General features: G+C 38.5%; 1 protein-coding gene across 5 annotated transcripts in view; it reads left to right on the top strand.

Moving 5' to 3' along the window:
• The window catches only part of GABRB1 (gamma-aminobutyric acid type A receptor subunit beta1), a 664547-nt gene that overhangs the window by 248736 nt on the left and 393007 nt on the right, over positions 1-22804 (top strand). For 4 of the 5 annotated variants that reach the window (XM_040418916.1, XM_040418912.1, XM_040418911.1 and 1 more), the window contains exon 4: positions 13313-13533. In XM_040418916.1, coding sequence (XP_040274850.1) covers positions 13313-13533 — 221 coding nt within the window. Of the gene's footprint in view, positions 1-13282; positions 13534-22804 lie in introns of those variants that run through there. The other variant, XM_040418914.1, reaches the window with a different exon arrangement.

Here is a 22804-nt window from a genome sequence, read left to right as displayed (position 1 = left end):
ATCAAAATCATAAAAAATACCTAAAACAATAGCATAAAATGTTAAAAACGATCTTGCGTATATGATGCAGATATCCACCTGACCTGAGCAACAAAAGCAAAATTGTGCTATGAAGGAGTGGGCAGATACGTATCACATCAGAGGCGCATAATTATTAATATCAACAAAATAGCCCTCTAAAACCAATATGTATCGGTTGAGAATAGAGTTATCAGCTATTACAGCCATACTAAATAGCAAAGTGTCAAACAGCTACTTCTGCTGACACATGAAAACTGGCTCTTACTTCACCGAGGCCAGGACCCTCGGTGACACATACCTATCATCCACGATGATTCCTTGTACCTTCTTACAAACAGCCATAGCTCCTATGAGAGATTTAATTGAGTTAACCTTCTTTCATTCCATTATAATTTACATGAAATATGGACATTCTTGAGTGATACAAGTATTCCTTGAACTCTATTCTCAGCCGATACATATTGTTTTTAGAGGGCTATTTTGTTGATATTAATAATTATGTGCCTCTGATGTGATACGTACCTGCCCACTCCTTCATAGCACAATTTTGCTTTTGTTAGTCAGGTCAGGTGGATATCTACATCATATATGCAAGATCGTTTTTAACATGTTATGCTATTGGTTTAGGTAAGTTTTATGATTTTGATATATGTGGATATAATAAATATCAGTTTTTTTGCTATACAGTTGTCTTGGATACGTTCCTAGGTGATTGAGTGCCTGTTATTATATTATTATAGGTACTCTAAACAGAAGAGAACAAATGCTTTAATTTATATTGTATTATTATTAATATTTTCCCAGCTGTTCTTTTTTTGTTCTTTTTGCTCCTTTCATAGCACAAAAATTATAAAATAAAATTCAGCCTGTATTTCTGTCCTCTTGCGTAAATTACAGTATATCAAGCAAGCAGCATATAAAGATGTAGTTAACCCAGGCATGCCATCCCCGATCAAGTTTAAAATACTCCTCAGGCAAATGAAAAACATCTTGGCTGCACCAGCAGGAAGGTGGCTGTGTTCTTGACAAATCTTTATAAATGAAATGGCATACACAGTGATTGTCACAAATGTTTTCACTGTATGTTATGTAAAATATATGATACATGCTGAAAGGAAGACAATGTGCAACAAGGTTATCATTTGCTGATTTTGCCTCTTAACAGAAGCTATATATGAAATATTTGTTTACACAAAGGAGACATGTAGAGAATTAGTGGAAAGCATTGATAAGGTAGTACTGGGTCATGGTTAAAAATAGTGGACATAAAAAGGGCTCAGCCCATTTCAAACAATGAAATGTTTTTTTTTTTTTTTTGTTCAAAGCAAGGTTGAAAAATTAAAGATGTTGTCTGAATTAACACTCACATTATATCCATTGAATATAGCAAAACAATCTTATGTGTGTAGCCCACTGTTGTGAACCTACTGATTGGAAGAAGATTACTGATCTAACCTCCCCAACAGGAAGGGGCGATCTAGCAAATTAAGGGAATGTGTCATCAGAAAATGACTTAGTGTTTAAATCATGGTTTTATGTTAAACAATTTTTAAGTAATTTTTAGTGATGTTATTTTTAATTTTTCATGTCAATATCTATATTAAAAACTGCAGTTTTCACACTGACCACTAACCCTAAAAATAGGCGCCAAAAATAGGCAGGATTAGAATGACATAATACAGTAGATAGATAGTTAGATACAGGTACAGGTCTGTAGAAGAGTAGTGATATGAAATGGCTATCACCTAGACTGCACACCGTATCCTTTTTGCCATGGAATTTTAAGTAGAAAATAAAGAGTTAATATCTTCCTTATTTGTAAACTTTGTTTATTGGTCTGTATTGCCCAGTGAGGTTACTACATCAATTAATATACGCAATTTTGAGATTTTCTTGTGACAGATACACTGCTATAAAGAATGACTCCAGGCATATTTGGTGCCCATTATCCAAAAAGGTATTTATGTCTTAACCATGTGATTGTAGTCCAGTAATCTCATCATTCAATGTGAGAAGAATGTTTGAGGGGTTCTTTTTTTTTTTAATCAGATAATTCTTTATTATCAATTTTTCGTCATTTTTTTAACAACAATATGACATCATTTATAGACAAGAGGCATGTATAGTATCAGTCATATATAGTATAAACAATACACAACACATGACTACAAAAGATATGGCAGATATCCGTACATAGAATCATGTAGAATATGCATCCTTAACATAAACCTTAAACCCACCCGTCAACGGGTGACCCTACAACCCCACCCCCCCACCCAGACCCTACAAGAGCAGGACATAATTATAGCAGCTTCTCCTCAACTCCACACTTGGTGTGTCGGCACCGTAGTAATAATTCGCATACTAACATCTAGCACTAGATTCAAATCACCTATACGTCCATATAGTATTAGCATCTAATAGCCAACCTCCCATGCATCCATATCCCACTTCCATGTAGATTATACATCAGCCAGTATCAGCAAGAACCCACCAAGCACACCACTAACTGTGGACTCCCCCTTCTCTCTCCTCATTCTGAAACATACCTCCGACTTACAAGCAGTCTCCCCCCACGACACACTCAGCGAGCACACAGTAGACTTCTCGTAAGCGCTAACCAGGGGCTACTACACCCAGAATTTTCAATCCAGCTGCCCCATATCGCTTCAAATTTAGACAGACATTTCCTTTTCTGGTAAACTCCCCTTTCCAGGCGAATCACCACGTTCAATCTAGCAACGTTCTCTGAGATATCAGGGGGCAATGATTGGATCCATTTTGCTGCTAATGTTTTCCTTGCCTGATACAACATTCTTCCTATTCCAGTAGCTATAACAGATTGCAGATTATCCTCTGGCAGTAAGCCCAATATGCCAGTTTTGGGGTCTAACTCAAGTTTGTTGCTATATACCTTATTTATAAGATGTAATACTGCCTTCCAGTAAGATGTCAGCGTGGAGCATGACCACATCATATGCAACAGATCAGCCTCAGCACTTCCACACTTCGGACAAGCTGGGCTATCCCTATAGCCTATTTTATGTAAAAACACCGGGGTCTTATATACTCTGTGTATCAAGTACAAATGGTAAAGACATGCAGCCTCACTAAGAGACAAATTAGGGGTAAGTTCTACTGCCTCTGACCATTGCTACTCCGTAATTTTGCCTAGATCCCTTTCACAGTGATGTCTGCTTCTCAGTGGATACCCTTTAAGAAAGTCCTCCAATAGAGCTTGATACACCACAGAGATCGCTCCTTTTACTGGTCCAGCAGCTACCACTGTACTCAGTGTTTGATTAGATGTAAACGTCTGAGCTATTTTGGATTGAGCTTCTAATGCATGCCTGAGTTGCAGGTACCTATAAAACTGCGAAGAGGGCATCCCAAATTCAGAACACAGTTGTTGGTACTGTTTTAGAATCCCACCAGAGTAAATATGACCTAAGTTCCATATCCCTTTATTATTCCACTGGGAGAATCCATTCAGGCCTTCCAATTCATGGAGCGCCGAATTATTCCATATAGGCGAGATGCTCAATAAACCCACTATCCCTAGGATATTCCTAGCCTTGTACCATACTTTCCTCATGAGTAGCAGTACTGGAATGCGCCCCATTTCTCCCTTCACCTCTCCTTCAATAGCTGCCAGCGGGGGAGATCTATTTGACGCCCATCCAATTAGCCGACCACTCTTCCCCCCTGGGTCACCTATCACACCCCACCCCTTGAAGTGCTGCAATTGGGCCGAGAGAAAGTATAGCATAGGATTAGGTAGAGCGAGACACCCTGCATCCTTATTCCTCTGCAAGACTTTGTACCTTATTCTACCCCTATTGTTTTTCCATAAAAATAATCGAAATAACTGTTGTATCTTATGGAAGTAATGCACAGGGATCCATACAGGGGAATTGTGCAGAATATAGAGCAACTGAGGCATGAATATCATTTTCAGCAAGTTGCCTCTACCTACCAATGACAGCGGCAGTTTGTGCCAGATGGCAATCTTATATTTAAACTTCCCTATCAAAGGTAATAGGTTAGTAATAATATAGTCTGCAGGGTTCATTGATACTGTCACTCCAAGGTATTTAAAGGAGCGCACCACTTTGAGCTCAGAGAAAGTATCAGAACGAGACGGCATCTGAGAAGATACTGGGAGAATCACGGACTTATCCCAATTTATGAGAAGTCCAGACTGGTCAAAAGCTTTGGCAGCGTCAAGTGAGACCACAGCAGCTCTACTATCCTGAATGTCCCTCCCTTCCAACTGGAGATTTAAGAACAGCCGCCTGAGATTCAAAGCCGTGGATTTTCCAGGCATGAACCCAGATTGATCATCATGAATAATGGTTTGAATGACTCTGTTCAATCGATTGGCCAGAACTTTAGCCAGAAGTTTTACATCCACTGTCAGGAGAGAAATGGGCCTATATGAATCCACTAGTGAGGGGTCTTTACCAGGCTTTGGTATCACCACAACTATCGCCTCTCTCATGGAACAGGGTAATCTACCAGTACGGTAAGCATCTTTAAAGACCGTTAAAAGGTGTGGAAGTAATAACTCCCCATGCTTTTTATAGAACTCCCCAGGAAGACCGTCCCCACCAGGCGCTTTTTCATTCGGTATGGAGTTCAACGCCATCTCTAATTCCTCCAGGGTTATGTCCTCCTCAAGAAGTGATCTATTTTCCTCCGATAAGGCAGGGACAGCGATCCCTTCCAAGTAACTAGATCGACTATATTCAGTAGTGACCAGTCTGGACCTATATACCTCCCTAAAGTGAGCATAAAATTCTTCCAGGATGTTCTCATCTCCCGTTACCAATTGCCCGCCAGTTCCTTTAAGCGAGGCTATACAGGAAGAACCTTGTTGTGCTTTAGTCACAGTAGCTAACAAGTGGCCTGCACTTTCCCCTTCAGCAAAATATCTCTGAGTCATAAATAGGCGTTTATCCTCCGCCCTAGTTTGTATGTGCTCCCTCAGAAGTTTTTGAGCTTCTTTCCATTGTGCTTAATTAGGCAATGTGGGCTGGTTTACATATTTGGCCTCCAAGTGCGTAACTCTATCTGAGAGCTCCTTGTCCAGAACACGACTCTTAGATTTTCTAATACTAATATGATTAATATATATCCCTCTGACATACGCCTTCAGGGCATCCCATACCATAGCCATTGATGTAGAGCCCACATTAATAGATAAAAAATCAGTAATGGCTCCCGAGATCTCAGTTCCTGTATCCACTATTGATAACCAGAATGGGTTTAGACAGCTCGTATATATTTACCCACTTCCAATGTAATCAATAATGGGGAATGGTCAGATATACTACGAGGCAAGTACGAGATTCCCTTTGTCAGGGTTACTAAGGATAAGGATCCAATTGCTAAATCTATTCTGGACAAGGAGCTATGAGATGCTGAGTAGCATGAATACTGACGCCGCTCAGGGTTTATGGTTCTCCAAATCTCACACAGATCTATCTCCGATATCATTCGTGCCAGGGAAGTGGGAGTGGCAGCATATGTTCCCGACCCATTAAGGAATTTATCCAAGGAGCCATTAAGATATGTATTGAAGTCTCCTACAATCAATATAGGGACTAGCGGGAATTTCGATGTAAAAGTAATAATCAATCTCATAACTTCAGCTGAATATGGGGGGGGGGAAACATACACCGCCACTAAAACAATTCTGAACTGAAAAATATGACAGTCTAAGCATATAAATCTCCCATCATCATCAATAAATGATTCCTGGACAACAAACGGCACGGATCTGTGCACCAAAATACTAACACCTCTGGCATGTGTGGAGTGTGTAGAGTGAAATTCACACCCCACCCATGCTTTATGTGACAAATGCGTCCTGTTAGCAGTCAGGTGGGTCTCAGATAAACACACAATAGCTGGCTGAACATTTCTCAGGGCATGGAAGATAGATGCACGTTTAGACGGCTGCGACATTCCTCTCACATTCCATGCTAGTATATTAACAGAAGACATCATGACAACTCATACACAGATACAGAAGTCGGTGCCGACATCCCCATGAGAACCACCCAATAATAACCCCTATAACCCCCCCTCCCACCCATCCCCCACCTTCCCTAAACATTCTGCAGGTTATGAACCTACCAAACTGGGGTACACCATACATATATAAAGTGAACCTAACCGTCATGGGTTAACAACAGAGACACAAGTAAGAGAGCAGTTGTCGATTGAGCATGGGCGCATCAACCTGGATATGCGAAAGGGCAGTCCACCCACCCTCCTCCCCGACCTCATAATAACCCATACAGTATGAAAAATAACCGACAAGAAGTCAGGATATTAAACCTCCCACCTTAGAAAAACATAGAATAGTCCCACAAAACTATGCCTAGCATCGCGGGGTGTCAATCAACAGACACAAGTAAAACAAGAACAGTCTCATCAAAGATATCACCATTTCTTCAGGTGTTGTTGCCAATCCGATCATTTTCATGTGTGTCCAGCCATTGACATGCCTCAGTCGTATCTTCAAACATATGTGTGGATCCATTTGCCACCACCCGAAGCTTTGCCGGGTACCCCTAAGCTTTAGGCCACGCCCTCTTAGTATTGCTCTTAAGGAGCAATACTAAGGAGTATATGATAGAAAATAGTATTATAAAGGATACATAGCATGGAGTTTCCAAGGACAGAAGTTGGCAAACCAACTTCATTTATAGAGACTGGTAAGTATAAGCCTCAACTGAGAATAGACTGTGGATATAGTATTTCTGGAATTTACAAAGATTTTTAACACCTTCCCTCTTAGGTGCAAAGTGGATACATCTTAGTCTGTATTAAAAGATGCATGTAATACATCTATAATATGCAAATTTGTTCTGGTCATCAGTTTATAGAAAGGATGCCCTGGAGTAAGAAAAAATGCAAAGCACAGCAACTCAACTAATAGGTGGCAAGTAGTACAAAATAAAAGTATTACTTTTTTTTAGCCTTGAGAAGAAACATTTAAGAAGGGACACAGGTGTAGATAGTGGCAACAATGTTGAGCCCAATTACATTTGGGGGGCCAATTCTCTAGTCTTGTGATTGCTCTCTCTGAATGCACCTCTGAGTTTGGGCATCACATGAGGTATTTATCACCATTACAAAATGCCAAATAGAAAGTTCAGACACGTCTCAAATGTTGAACTGGGTCCAACCCATTTCCCAAATTGTAATCCGAATCAATAAGAAGGAAATACTCATATAAATCATTAAATGGAGAGGAGCTTTAATCTATATTCATCAAAATCAAACCCAGTAAATGCAACATTTCAGCTCCAAAGAGTCGTTTTCAAGCAAGCATACACATAGTTTTTTTTTTTTTCATGAAGACACATTTTTATGTGCAATATTAAGCTTTTCATGAGCGACCAATGCTACTGCTTTTCACTCCCTATGTCACAACTCTGACATCACCTACTGTGGGGTATTTATATTTGCTTGTTACACTGTGTATGCAAGCATTGCATTTACTGTAGGTGATTTTGATTATTATGGATTAAAGATGCTCATCATTTGATTATTTACGAGGTTGACAGAATAATGGCCTAAAGGGGTCTGTATGATGATATGCTGGGTGGCAGAGTGATAGCATACAGGGAAAGAGTAATGGAATGATAGGGAACAGAGTGATGTTATATTGGGAGCAGAAGAATGGCATTCTTGGGACATACAGTACCTGGATATACTTAAAGAACTTAATCTGTACAGCCTCAAGGAAAGAAGGGAAAGGGGGCCATGATCGAAACCTATAAATATGTTAAAGGTTTATAAGGTTCATGAGGGAAGTGTTCTCAATAAGAAGCTAAACGCAGGAACAAGGGGACACAGTCTGAAATTAGACGGGGGTAAGATCAGGATCAATGTCAGGAAATATTATTTTACTGAAAGATTGGTTGATGCTTGGAACAAACGTCCAGGAGGCATGGTTGGGAAATCTACAGTAAGTGAATTTAAACATGCCTGGGATAAACACATATCTATCCTAAGATAAAAATAAAGAAATAGTAATAATAATAATAATAATAATAATAATATAAGGGCAGCCTAGATGGACCAGATGTTTTTTTCTGCCATCAATTATTTCAGTCTGCGACATTCCTCGCCAGTGTAATCACCCAGCCACACCCTGCATTATAGTCCAACCATTTGTACCACTAATACCATGCTGAATTATATGTACTGTACTTAACATATTTACTGTAAATGCTTATTTGGATTTGTTTTATTACAGTTATTTCACTAAATGGTTTGATGCATATAAATGTAGTACCATATGTAGTGATATACAAACAGCAGCCTACCTTTAGTAAGGATTTTTTCTTTAATTCATGGATCCATTTACAGTGAAGGTTATTTATACGGTGAACTGTATTTACAAAGTACAAGATGTCCTAGTTTCTTTTAAAGTCATTGTTCTTTTGAATAAATCTGAACTTTAGACCTGTAGGTTAAATAATTTTATTTTATTCATGGAATAATAAATGAAAACACTTCATTTAATCCTTCAATATCTGGTCGTACTGCATGGCCTCTAGCACTGATAATTTACATCAAACATTGTATCTATATGTGCTTGTTGAAAATATCATTCTAAAACCAAGGATGCTTTTATAGATTTATTTTGTCCTTTGCTTCCTTAGAAGTTTACGTTATTTTAGAATTTTTTTTTGTGTGTCCAAATTGATTCTAGATTAATCAAATATGATCCAATTGACCTGAAAATTGGTATATGACACTGAGGTCTCCTAGGACTAGGATAATTTTTACATGTGTGTTTATTATTTCTTTTTTTTACATTATATTTTTTTACAAATTTTTGTTCTCTCTCTCTTCTCCCCTGACCCAAGTCTATGGGTTTCGTTTTTATGACTTTCTCTATATGGTAAAACTGACCAGTTACTGTTTATTATTTTTGTCTTTTCATCGTCATATTCTGACCCCTATAAGTTTTTTTTTTAGTTATGTGTATGGGGCTATGTGAGGGCTCATTTTTTGCGGGGTGATCTGTACTTTTCATTGATACCATTTTGGGGTGAGTAGCACTTTTTAAGCAATTTTATTAATTCATTTTTTATTTAATATTTTGTGGGAGGAGAAGCAACCAAAAAAGTTGTCAGCCATTTTGACTTTTTTTTTTCTATTTGACTGTTTTATAAATATTTTTATATTTTAATAGTATGGGAGATTTTGTGGCGATTTTTTGAGTTTTTATGATTTTTTATTTTCATTTTGGGGAAAGAGGAGGGGGCGATTAGAATTTTTATATTGTTTTACACTTTTTTTATATTTCCTATAGAGAACTATAACAATCATTAGATTGCTTCTTTCATAGACTTCAATGCGTGGAAGAGAAAAGGCAGCAATTAGATATGTTCGAGGCTGTGTTGGGCTAGCATTCGTAGTAGTGGCAGCTGTGTAGAAGTAATGGAAGTGGCAGTAGGGGGATTAGAAGCAGGGAATTGCAGCTGTGGTGGCAGCACCATACGGTCCAAAACATGATGGTGAGCAGCCATACAGCGGCAATGAAATGATGGGACTCCCATCAGCAATGGCAGATCTATTCATTAGCCTCAGTTAGAGGAATCTGAAAATCATCATGGATCAATGCCTGATTCATTTTGACATTTGATGTTTTGTACCCTGGCGGAGGACAACTTGGGTGTAATGACACCACTTGCCACATCGAAAACCCTCTCTTTGATGACACTGAATTCTGGATAAGGCAGTTCAGAGAGAGCCAACAGGCCAGTTCCGGACACTGTTCCAATCTGCCTCCTTAGATATCTGCTTAGATAAGCAACTTCTTATGGATAAAGGCCATGGTCATTTAAAAGATAAGATAATTGAAAAAAAAAATTTGAGAAAAAAAAATGGACAGCTGAGTAGAAGTGTGAATATTGTGAAGCAGAATTAAATTTCGGTGAAGGCACACAACTTTTGAAAAGGATAAAATTTTCATGAAGGTGTGAAACTGCACCACTATGGAAAGGGGATGGGATATGGCAAACACTGTGGCAGATGACATATAGAAGAATTATATTTGAAATAAAAATTAAATTTTGGGGAAGGCACAGCACTACAGCACATTTACCACAACTAAGTGGTAGGCAGCAAGTGCACCACCAGCAACTTGACCATGTGGGAACTTCCATATAAGCTAATTGCTGGTCACAAATAGTATTCTCACAAGGAGGAGGAGGAGTCTGATCAGGAAAAGAAGCAGCTGATGATGACAAGGACACTCTACTGATTGGGAATGTGGCCTGGCTACCACAATGAAGTCCAGGAGAAGGAGAGCAGACTTGTTCCGATTCAAAATGCTGGCCATATAATCCAGTGATGCCGCCACTTGGGCAATAGAGCCTTGGTACCGATATTTGCGTGTAAACATCCACAGCTTATTTTAATCCTGCAGATCTTGCACACTGCAGTGGTTTTATTTGCCACCCTTGAGGGGATAACTTGCTATAAAGGAAATACTCACACAGGGCTAGCATCACTCGAGCTTGTCCTAGGTCTGGCACACTTTGAGCCTGTGCCTGCAGTATCAGTGGCATCACCAGAACCCGAGCTCACCACAATAAAAGCAGATCTGGCCCTGCCAGTTCTTTTGGTGGTTTTGGACAAACGTTGCTTCTGCCCTTTATTGCAGCTGCAGCCACCACCGTTCTCAGATGTCCGCTCATTCTCCTTAGCATTAAATCTGGCTACCAAGTCCTTTCCCGAACCTGAACCTCCCTGTCATGGTAGTTTAAATGTTGATGCTTCTCAAATAAGTCATGAACAGGTAGATTCTTGAGTATTTTCCATAGTACAATGGGTTTTCTTGTCCCTTCTTAGGGAAAAAGAAAGTACCCTATTAGAGGGGGCAGTGAAGAGAGAGACATAATGCAACTGAAAGGTATTTCTGAGGCTGCAAGGAGGAGGAACATGAGGAATTATGTGATTTCTTGTTCCAAAACATGAAGTCAGACTCAGAGGCAACCTCAACATCATCCTGCTGTGACTGAAAGGAGGAGTTAGCCATCAAGTCCATTTCATCCTCTTTATCCGAAGTAATAATGTGGCGCCTATCAGAAGCCAGCTATAACCTACTACTACTACTGACCTGGATGGCTTGTACTACTACTAGAGATGAGTGAATCAAAGTTGACATTTCAACAGTACAAATGATTATCAGCAGTGCCAGGAATCAGACCCCATTGATCTCATATTTACTGTGGTATAGAATTCCTCCTACTTGTGGATATGCTGGTTGGGAGGGAAGATGACCCCTCATTTTAGAGCTTGGTGTTCAAATCAGTCATTGTGTATAGGTGATAAACGAGTTCAATGAAGACAGATTCTATTTCATGTTTACAATCTTTCTGACATTGCTCTTTGATATATAAAGCAAGAGCAATGATTAAACTCAAATAAGACAGTATTGTAAAATGTGGGAAATAATGTTTTTGAATTTAGATACAAATGGTAGATCTTGAGTTTGACACTGCATAATGTTGAGTTCATTGGTTCTTTATATATAAATGGTTAGTCCATGCTTTTTTGATAACTACATTTTTCATTGCTGCAGAATATGTTAGTACTGTATATAAATATGTAGAAGTGTCGCTTATTAATTTGTTGCATTCTGTGGTTCAGCTTTGTGCAGGTAGCAAATATTTATGATGCTATATCAATGGTATTTATTATGCTAATCTGAATCAATCACTCATTATTAAAAGTTCACAGCACACTTGCAGGCTTTTAATTTTTGGTGCCCTTGAAATCTTATCTTAACAGAGGTTCAAAGAATTCAGCTTTTGTTTTATGTGAATATTTTAAAATACAGAAGTAATGTTCCAGAAATAGAAGGAACATCTAAACATCTAAGTATTAGAAAACTGCAGAAAAAAATAATCATACATGAATTCATGAAAATATGTTTAAATAAAATGCATTCTACCTGCTTCAGTCTTTTACCACATTTTTTTCTGCAAGTTGAATTTTTATTAAGTGAACTCATTTAAGAACAAAGATGAAATTACAGATAACTGCAAATAATTTGAAATGTTATGGTTTATTTTGGTTCACTTGCCATAATGTATCTTTATTTTATTTGTTATAATTGGGAATGGGATGCATTTCGTCAATATGACACAATTTAGAAAATAATTTGATGATGCCCTTTATGATATATTACTAAAAAATCAGTCCATGTATTAGTTATTGGTACCTATTGGACTGAGAAGACGAGCTAAACCTCTATGCATAGGACACCCTTGTAGCCTATGATAAAACATTTATCACCTGCCTGGAGGCCTCCTATGAACTTTGTAATTCCTTTGATCTACTTGAACTATATTTATGAGGATTTTGCTAGTGATGTTCTACTGTGGGAAACATGACATTTTGCTCTGCTGTGTTGGGCTCTTATATTTCTTCACCACTTTGAGGAATTTTTAAAAATAAAAAATAATTGAAAAAATGAATACCATAAATTAAAAGTATAAACTAGTCTCTTGTTATTAAATATTTTATTACTGTAATTATAGAGGTACTGTCAACACTTCTGACATCTGTTTTAGAAAATAATTGAATTCCACTTTCAATATTCTAAAGCATCTTTTTTTAAAACTCTGTGTTGTGTCATTCATCTATTATTTTTACTAGAATTTAAGAATGAATTGTCAACTGAGCGTTACTAGGTGGGGATGTCTCCGCACACAGACTGGTATTGTCCAATGAGTGCTAGCAGTGGAAGACGGTGCAGGGACACACCCCCACCTGATAGCGCTCAGTTGGCAATTAATTCTCAAATTCTAGTAAGAATAATAGAGGAATCACACAGCACAGAATTTTAAGAAAAGATGCTTTAGAATATTAAATAACGTATCAGAAGTGGTGACAGATCATTTATAATTACAGCAATATAATATTTAGAGTTTTGAGTAGCATTTTTCTAATATGCATTGTCTTCTGTTTGGATCTTAAGTCTTCTGAATCATAAATCTTGACTCTATCCATTAATTTTACTGCTTACATTTGTTCTTTTCCAACTGTGTGGTTTTAATGACCCAAAATTTCTCAAAACGAGATAAATTGCGGTCAAATCAAAGATTATTTAATGAGAAATTAGACTCATCACTCACGCAGAATTATAATAGGCACTTAATAGTGTATGTATTTAAAAAAAACATGTTCTAAGGCATTGTGATGAAAATTACTATCTTGTTTATATGTTTGTTTGTTTTTTTGCTTTTCTTAGGACTATACGCTCACTATGTATTTTCAGCAGTCCTGGAGAGACAAACGACTTTCTTATTCAGGAATCCCCCTTAACCTTACATTGGATAATCGGGTCGCTGATCAGCTTTGGGTACCTGATACATACTTTCTCAATGATAAAAGATCATTTGTCCATGGAGTTACTGTCAAGAATAGAATGATACGTCTTCATCCAGATGGAACGGTTCTTTATGGACTAAGGTAGGAAACATTTTCATAGAGATTTTGCATTTTTGATCAAATTAAATACTGTGAACAAGTAGAAGCCGCTAGACCTTGGCAAGATTGTGTCAACAGTCTTGATTTCTGAGAACCAATACATTACTAGTGCTTTTGGAGGTTTATGAGAAGTAGCTCACTATAATAATTTCCTGTATAATTCTTAAACATTTTAATAAAAAAAAAAATGAAAGCAAAAATAAGTAAATAAACAATACTTTGCTGATGGTGATAGTGATGATAGTGATAGTGATGGTGATAGAATAATATGATTCATATTTGTGGGGTTAAATGCTTTACTGAAAATTTATAGAACTATGAATTATATAATGCTAGAGAAAAATGAAATAAAATAAGACAACAGTGTTCATGTTAGTAGTAATGAATCATGTGACATCTCGGCAAAAATGTAAATTACGATTTAAGTTCTATGCCCGCTGAAGTTGCAGATGATAAATGCAATCAAAATCATTATAATTTGCATAGAGAAGTAAAGGAGGAAATCAAATGTAAAAAGCATTAAGCATAATTTTCCCTAGCAATTTCAAGAGGTGCTTCAGCTAAAAAAAGAAAATATTTCTGTACGCCGTGAGACCAATGAATGTGTCCTCTTAATCAGTCAAATTCTTGGAATGTCAAAATTGTCAGCACGGTGCATCCTATAAGTGATTTATCATTATTTTCCTATGATGTTTTAAGATGGATGTGCTGAGCTGAAGAGGGGATAAGGATCTGATTTTAATTATCACGAAGCTGAGCACTTGATATTTATCAAAATAATGAAAATTGGCATGAAAGAGAGCTAATATGTTAAGTGTGTAATGTCATTGTAACTGGTATCAAATGTAACTTTGTTACAGAGTTCATTCAAAAGTTCTTTAACCAGTTTTCAAGGGTCATTTTCTTATCAATCTGGTATTTTCATTTAGGTGATGTTCTTGTACCAAATATGGAATGTATCTACTGTATGTTCCTAGATGCAAGATATAGTGGCTCAATGGTTACCGCTGAAGCTTCCAGCACTGATATCTTAGTTTTGATTTTGACCTAGGCAACATCTACATGGAGTTTAAATGTTCTTTCCATGTTGGGTTTGGTGCATGTGCTTCGGCTAGGCTTCCTGTGTTTGTCATGTGTGTATATGTGTACATACTTAAGATAGGGAAATTAAATTGTAAACTCCATTGATGACAGAGCCTCCATTCTAAAAGACTGGACCTATCGAATTACATGTAGTATAGACAGTTTTCAACTTTTCTTTAAAATCTATTACCAAGATTAGAAAAACTATTACAATATTATTTTTCATTTACAGCATATAGGAGAATATTTACTAATCCTGTACATGGCATCAATTTAGACGGCCTGTCTAGACACTCTGTAAACAAAGGCTCAGACTGGATGATAAATTTGGTACATGGTTAGACCCTTTTGTCTACATTTATACCAACTATTGGTTGACTTTCTTTGCAATAGAATTTTATGACACAATTGTGACACAATTTTGCTATATAATGCAACATCTTAGGCTACACCCCTGTCATGCTAAGGCCTTTCCCCTTTTGCATTAAGTGATATCCTACTGCCAATGTAGTGCAGTGGGTTTTTGAAATATTAGATGCACTAAATTGCACCAAAATCCGCCAAATTGCCATAATTTGTGCCAAGTTTGATAAGATTTGCAACTCAGTTGAGAAGCACTCAAATTTTAAATGTTGGCCATAGTGTCCACTTGGAATGATGGCAAGTTCCCAGAGTCATGTTTTACAAATGATTCACATATCTATGCATGGAATATATTTCAATCACCCCCAGTGCTCTAATTACACATGTCCAGGAGGTGGTGTCATTTTGTGTAGTGCCTTGGGTTCTCTGTACCGAATGGACAGAAGCTCCTTCCCTCTGCTTTGAGTGACAGCTCGAGAGACTGCTAGTGCTATCACTCAAAGCAAATGTGGGGGCCAGTGAGCGTTTAGAACAGAAAGTCCAGATTACTGTACATGAAGGGACAGCCGCCATGGCATGTGTGACTACAGCACATGGAGAATTAAAACTTGATCATGCAACCTACATGATGCTCACCCTTAATATGCTTACACTGCCTTCCACATCACCTATATATAGTATTGTTAGAAGTTTTAAGGGGTCAAAACTACTTACAGATTCCTGTTAAATTAATTCTGTTAGAATAGCAAGAAAACTAGAGCTCCTTTACTTGACTATATACGTGCATTGCCTGCTACTTAATAACAATCAGGAGTTGCTACAAATCTACCTGTGAGATAGAAGTCAATTTTCCTTATTTTAAGGGAAAAAATCCTTCTCTACTCCAGTCAGAATAACTCCCTGGATCAACGACCCCTCTCTAGTAGCTATAACCTGCAATATTATTACACTCCAGAATTCCTTTATTGTACTCACCATCACCACCTCCTCAGGCGGAGAGTTCCATAGTCTCACTGCTCTTACCGTAAAGAATCCTCTTCTATGTTTGTGTACAAACCTTCTTTCCTCCAGATGCAGAGGATGTCCCCTCATCACAATCACAGTCCTGGGGATAAATAGATGATGGGAGAGATCTCTGTACTGACCCCTGATATATTTATTAGTTATTAGATCTCCCCTCAGTCGTCTTTTTTCTAAAGTGAATAACCCTAATTTTGATAGTCTTTCAGGGTACTGTAGTTGCACCATTCCAGTTATTACTTTAGTTGCCCTCCTCTGGACCCTCTCCGGCTCTGCTATGTCTGCCTTGTTCACTGGAGCCCAGAACTGTACACAGTACTCCATGTGTGGTCTGACTAGCGATTTGTAAAGTGGTAGGACTATGTTCTCATCACTGACATCTATGCCCCTTTTGATGCAACCCATTATCTTATTAGCCTTTGCAGCAGCTGCCTGACACTGGTTCTACAGCTTAGTTTGCGGTTCACAAATATTCCTAGGTCCTTTTCTAGTGTTTTACCATTTAGTATGTACTGGTGACTTGCATTATTCCTTCCCATGTGCATAACCTTACATTTGTCAGTGTTAAACCTTATCTGCCACTTCTCTGCCCAAGCCTCCAATCTATCCAGATCCATCTGAAGCCGTATACTGTCCTCTTCCATGTTAATTACTTTACACAGTTTACTTTACATACATTATCTTATTGGCCTTGACAGCAGGTGCCTGACACTGTTTTCTACAGCTTAGTTTGCTGTCCACTAAAATTCCTAAATCCTTTTCCATGTCAGTTTATGACTTCCATTGATTTGCTGTGGTCCAGTCTAGAACTTACCTCCTCATAGAAACTGATTAAATTAGTTTGACATGACCGATCCCTCATGAAGCCATGCTGATATGGCATTATTTGCTTATTTTCATTGAGGTACTCCAAGATAGCATCCCTTGGAAAACCTACAGTTTACCAAATGCAGATGTTAAACTTACGAGCCTATGATTCTCCTCCCATTGTTTGTTTACTAACAGCAGTGGTGATATGACAGGATATGGCACTTGACTGCTGCAGCCAATTACTGTCCTCAGTAATCCACCATTGAGGAAAGAGATTGGCTGCAGGGGTCATCTGCGTATACCAGCACATCACTGTGCATATCACAGCATTGGTATTGTGCCAGGATACAGCATGTGACCACTGCAGCCAATCGCTGTCCGTAGCGTTAGATTGCTGAGGGCAGGAATTGGCTAAAGTGGTCACAAGCTGTATCCTGGAAAATCACTGCTGCTTTTTGTAAGTAGTTCTCATCTTCTTGATACAAAAAGATTAATGGATGGAGGTATAATATTAATAATGAAAAAATCAAAAAAATGCAAAAAAAAAAAAAATCTTATCAATGGGAGTAGTAATTTAGATTTTATTTTCTGTACGTTATTATCCCTAAAGATTTCAGGAAAATGCATGAAACATAATATCACTCAAACGTTTTCCTTGTAGTGTGTCAAATACTTACAAGGTAGTATTCCATTTAGTTGGAAGATTGCATATGGTACTTTATCAAAATTGTTGTGTCTTTGCAGTGTGTTAAGAGAAATATGATCTGGTAAAATGAACACTGATCTTTCTTGACATGATGAGTTTTTGATAGCTACACAAGAGTTTTCATACAATTTGGATCGAACATTCTGAAACTTTGTTGTTTTGTATTTTACATAAGCACTAGGTTAGGGACTATTTTCAAGCCATTGTCAGATGTCACATTTCTGATCTTGAGATGTGTGAGATGACTAAGAGTAACTATAGGGATTAAGTTGAGGTAGAATTTCTTAAGGAACAATGTGATTTCTTTTTAAACCCGATGAAACAGAAGTTGACAATACTGTAGGTTGATGCATTTTTTTGTCACCTTGTCGCCCCAAAAAATAGGATAGGACTGTTCTATTATGGGCTGAACGTTTCATAAAATGCGAAATGCACGCAGCTTTTTTTGGTGTTTTTTTTTTTTGCGTGGTATTGAGTATTGCAATGCTTTTTTATGGTGATGAAAGCGAATCAAAATTTTGGTATCAAAACAACCCTACACCGATCTGATCAGTGTAGCGTTGTCACGATACTAAAATTTTGATTTGGGTTCCGATTTGGCGACTAAAATATTTTGTGGAAGCAGGTATATAGAACCCCTTAATCAATATTTGGTGGAAGCAGGTATAAAGCAACCCTCAATCAGTATTTTGTGGAAGCAGGTACATAGAACCTCTTAATCAATATTTGGAGGAAGCAGGTATATCACACCCCTCAATCTTTACTTTGTGGAAGCATGTATATCAAACCCCTTAATCAGTATTTTGGGGAAGCAGGTATATTGCACTCCTTAATCAGTATTTTGTGGAAGTTGATATATCCAACCTCTTAATCAGTATTTTGTGGAAGCAGGTGTATCGCAGGCCTCAATCAATATTTGGTGGAAGCAGGTTTATCAAACCACTTAATCAGTATTTTGTGGAAGCAGGTATATTGCACCCCTCAATCAGTATTTTGTGGAAGCAAGTATATAGAACCCATTAATCAATATTTGGTGGAAGCAGGTATATAGCACCCCTCAATCAGTATTTTGTGGAAGCAGGTATATAGAACCCCTTAATCAATATTTGGTGGAAGCAGGTATATCACACCCCTCATTCTGTATTTTGTGGAAGCAGGTATATCAAACCCCTTAATCAGTGTTTTGCGGAAGCAGGTATATCGTAGCCCTCAATCAGTATTTTGTGGAAGCAGGTATATTGCAGGCCTCCATCAATATTTGGTGGAAGCAGGTATATCGCACCCCTCAATCTGCATTTTGTGGAAGCAGGTATATCAAACCCCTTTATCAGTATTTTGTGGAAACAGGTATATTTCACCCCTCAATTAGTTTGTTTTGTGGCAACAGGTATATCACACCCAGTTGCAAATAGTTGTTCCAATAGCGCTTGTCCCTTTATATCCCTGTGGTATCACAGCAGAACCGTACACAACTGCTGCACAATACAAATGCACTATATACTTTCTATGTTAGAAAGTATGTTGTAGGTATATCACACCCCTAAATCCGTTTTTTTTTGGGGGGCAACAGGTATATCACACCCAGTAGCAATTAGTTATTCCAATAGCATTTGTCCCTCTATATAGCTGCGGTATCGCAGCAGAACCGCACACAACTGATGCACAATCCAAATGCACTATAATATACTTTCTATGTTATAAAGTATATTATAAGTATATCAAACCCTTTAGTATATCACACCTATCAATAGCACACCTATACCAGTCCTTAAAATGACTTTTGTGGCCCTATTAGCTAGCCTTTGGTGTGACTAACAGTCTGTTCCTGCTCCACAGAGCAACCTCTCCCTACACTGGCAAAACACAGAATGTAAAATGGCTGCCAGATCACGTTCTTTTATAGGTTGGGAGTGTGCCCATGTGCTGAAATGTCTTAATTGTATGTCCTGTCCCACCTGATGTGTGTCATGGGTCAAAGTTCAGCGCAATACAAAAGAATATGGCGCCGGTGGACATCGCCATAAGTTCACATGTTCGGCAAATCGCGAATGCGCAAAATTTGCCGCAAAACGACCGCCAGGAAAACCGCAAGGCCATCTGTAGTAATGAGTGCCCTACAGTTCAATATGCCCATGGTGGCTGCTTAAAGTGTGTATCTAAATGCTGTTGACAACTTATAAGGGTTTTCAAAAATTGTAATCCTGATGACCTATCTTCTGGATAAATCATCAGTATCTAATTGTTGGAGGTCCCAAACCTGGGACCCCAGCCGATCAGCTGTTTGAGAAGGCACCAGCACTCCTGTGAGCACCACAGACTTTTCTCTGCTCACCAAGCGCAGTGATGTACATTCTATAGCAGCTGTGCTTGGTATTGCGTTCAGCCCTATTCACTTGAATGGGGCTGAGCTGCTCCTAGGCCCTGTGACCTTTGAACATGTCGTCACTGGCCTAGGAAAAGCAGAAAGAAGGCCGTGGCTCTCACAGGACCACCAATGCCTTCTCAAACAGCTGAATGGCATGGGTCTCAGATGTCGGACCCCCACCAATCAGACACTGACAATCTATCCAGAGGTTAGGTCATCAGTATATAGATCTGAGAAAGCCCCTTCAAGCAAGATGTCTGCCCCCATAAAAATTATCAAGAAATAGAATAAAAAATGATACAGAGACTAGAGTAGAAAAAAAAATGATATGTCACTATCTGGTTATAACTGGCAGAAAAATATAGGTGACACATTTCCTTTAAGTGTTCTCTCCCTTTAAGCTTTACAGTATGTCTCAGTATAAAAAATATATATTTTTTGCTTAAATATTCACTATGTTCTCCAGTTTGACATAAACACATGGGTTTATACAGCAGCAAAAATAACAAAACATTTGCCATTTGGATCGCTTGTCCTACTGATGAAATTGAACTTTTATTAAAACTATTCAGTAAGCATTAATCAAACATGAATGCATAAATTAATTGCTAGTCTATAAATAAATTAGTTAATTACGGGAAGACAAAGCTCTGTTTTTCTGTGCTGCATGCTATAAACAGAGACAGTTGCCAGCAGGGCACTGAGAATAATTTGCGACACATAAAATGTTGGAAGGAAATAGGATTATATAAGATATGCCTTAACTTTGCTGTACTGAGATTTTATTAAATTGACACGGAACAGAACTAGCACATTCACTGAGCCATAATTAACCAGTGTTACGTTCCCCTTGTGGCAGCTTGGAGTGGAGTTTTACATTCTTTTGCTTTCCCTTATGGGTAATGGTGCTGAGCAGGGGACAGAGCATGTCCTTCTTATCCTAGGCAACATGTCCTCAGTTCCTCTCCTTCAGCTTCTCTAATCAAAAGAATGGAATTAATAGAATTTATATCTCATTATGTCAGTCTTGTGGGACCGGGAGGTAGCTGCACATTCTATTTGTTTCTCTTCCATGCATGACATTATCTCATTTTAATCTCAACATTTCAACATTGAAGAACTTTTTGCCTTATCTAAAAGAAACAACACTATTTATTTTATGGCATTTTATCCTTGATATGTAATTTTCTATTTTGTTGGCTATGGTATTTATGATAGGTGTGATGTTAGTAAATATTCTGTAAAACCATCAACATTGGTAAAAGGGGTATTCCTATCTCAGACATTCATGGCATATTGCTAGGATATGCCATCAATGTCAGATAGGTGCAGGTCCCACCTCTGGAACCATCTCCAGAATGAGCTCCCTTAAGTAAGGGAGAGAGCACTGTTCCTGCTTGGCCACCCTCCATTCACTGCTATGGTTGTTCCAAAAATAGTCGAGCACTGGATTGGCTATTTCCAGCAGTCCGATAATGGTGAATGGAGAGGTGGCTTTGCATGTGCAGTGTGCCGTCCATTCACAGCTATGGGACTTCCAAAAATACCCACGTGCACTTGCTTGGCTAGTTTCAGATCTTGCATAGCAATGAATGGTGTGCACGCTATGCATGCGCTGTGCACACTCGTTCACTTGATGGGGCCCCATTCTGAAAATGGGTTGATCACCTATCTGATATTGATGGCAGACCAAATGCCATGTGTTCATGGATACTTGGGGACAGCCTTACTGGAAATAGCCAGCCTACCCCTCGGGCTTTGGAGCAACCCTCCATACAGGCCACAACCTAGAATACCTAATCTTGTCTTGAAAAAATTTGATTGATTTTGTAAATTGATTCCGTGTTTGCAACAAGTCATTTTTTAAATCAGAAAGTAAAAGTGTCTCAAATCAGTTGGACCAGCACGGATCACAAGTTTTGTACTGCGCACTTGAATGAACCAGCAGTCGCCTCTTTCTGTTGCCACTCCATTAAACTGTATGGGGCTGCTGGAGAATACATCATTCGGCTAACTGTTGAGCATACTGCTCAGCTTTCTCCAGCAGTCCCATAGAAGTGAATAAAGCAGTGGCCATGCATGTACACCACTACTCCATTCACACAGGGTTTCTGAGGACACCACTTCTTGTGCCTCAACAGACACATGTGAAAAAAGAATGGTATAGCTCATTTCAGTTCTGTAAAATACATCCATAGGATAGCTGGATAGGACTAAACATGGCTTCAGTCATGTTAGCTGTCATGTGACCCTTACGAGTATCATGCGATCTGGCTTTCAGTTAACTGTCCAGGTATCTAACAGGTGAGTAGTAGTTTGTTTGGAAGCAGAACCTATACAGTATTACTACTTGCAGCAGCAGCAGCTCAACATCATATCTGTCAGTGTCTATGTAGAAGAAGATATATGTGTATTTTTTTTTGTTTTGTTTTTTTACACTAAACATTATTAGCAACATGGCAACACCTAGAGACTGTCACTACCAGAGCTTTGGGACGTTCTCACAGCTCTGTTTCTCCACCCCTGTGATGATGTCACTACTAGAGCTGGGAGGCGTTCTCACTACTCTGTTTACTTCTGGTTTCTTTCACCACAGCTGTCCTTCATGTGTTTGATTTCCCTCTCTTTATATCACCCCTCCTCCTATGATAGGATGTGGATTATAGTTCTCACTTCAGTTGTGGCTCTTGCTTTGGTTTCTTCACTTGTAGCTATCAGTCCAATGGACCTGTGTTCTGCTGCAGCTAGCACTCCGGATTTTGCCAGCCTGTCCTTGGATCCGTCTTCTCTGCAGCTACAACACCTTCAGCTAAGTCTGCAGACATTGTTGTATTCCTGTTTGTTTTCTGACTGGATCTGAGGTGGCCACGGTTCCCTCCATATACTGAGTAGGGCACTGGTGGCCG

The sequence above is a fragment of the Bufo bufo genome, chromosome 2 (assembly GCF_905171765.1).
Source record: "Bufo bufo chromosome 2, aBufBuf1.1, whole genome shotgun sequence".
Classification (NCBI taxonomy): domain Eukaryota; kingdom Metazoa; phylum Chordata; class Amphibia; order Anura; family Bufonidae; genus Bufo; species Bufo bufo.
Note: the sequence above shows the minus strand (reverse complement) of the source record. Positions and strands in the feature narration are given on the sequence as shown.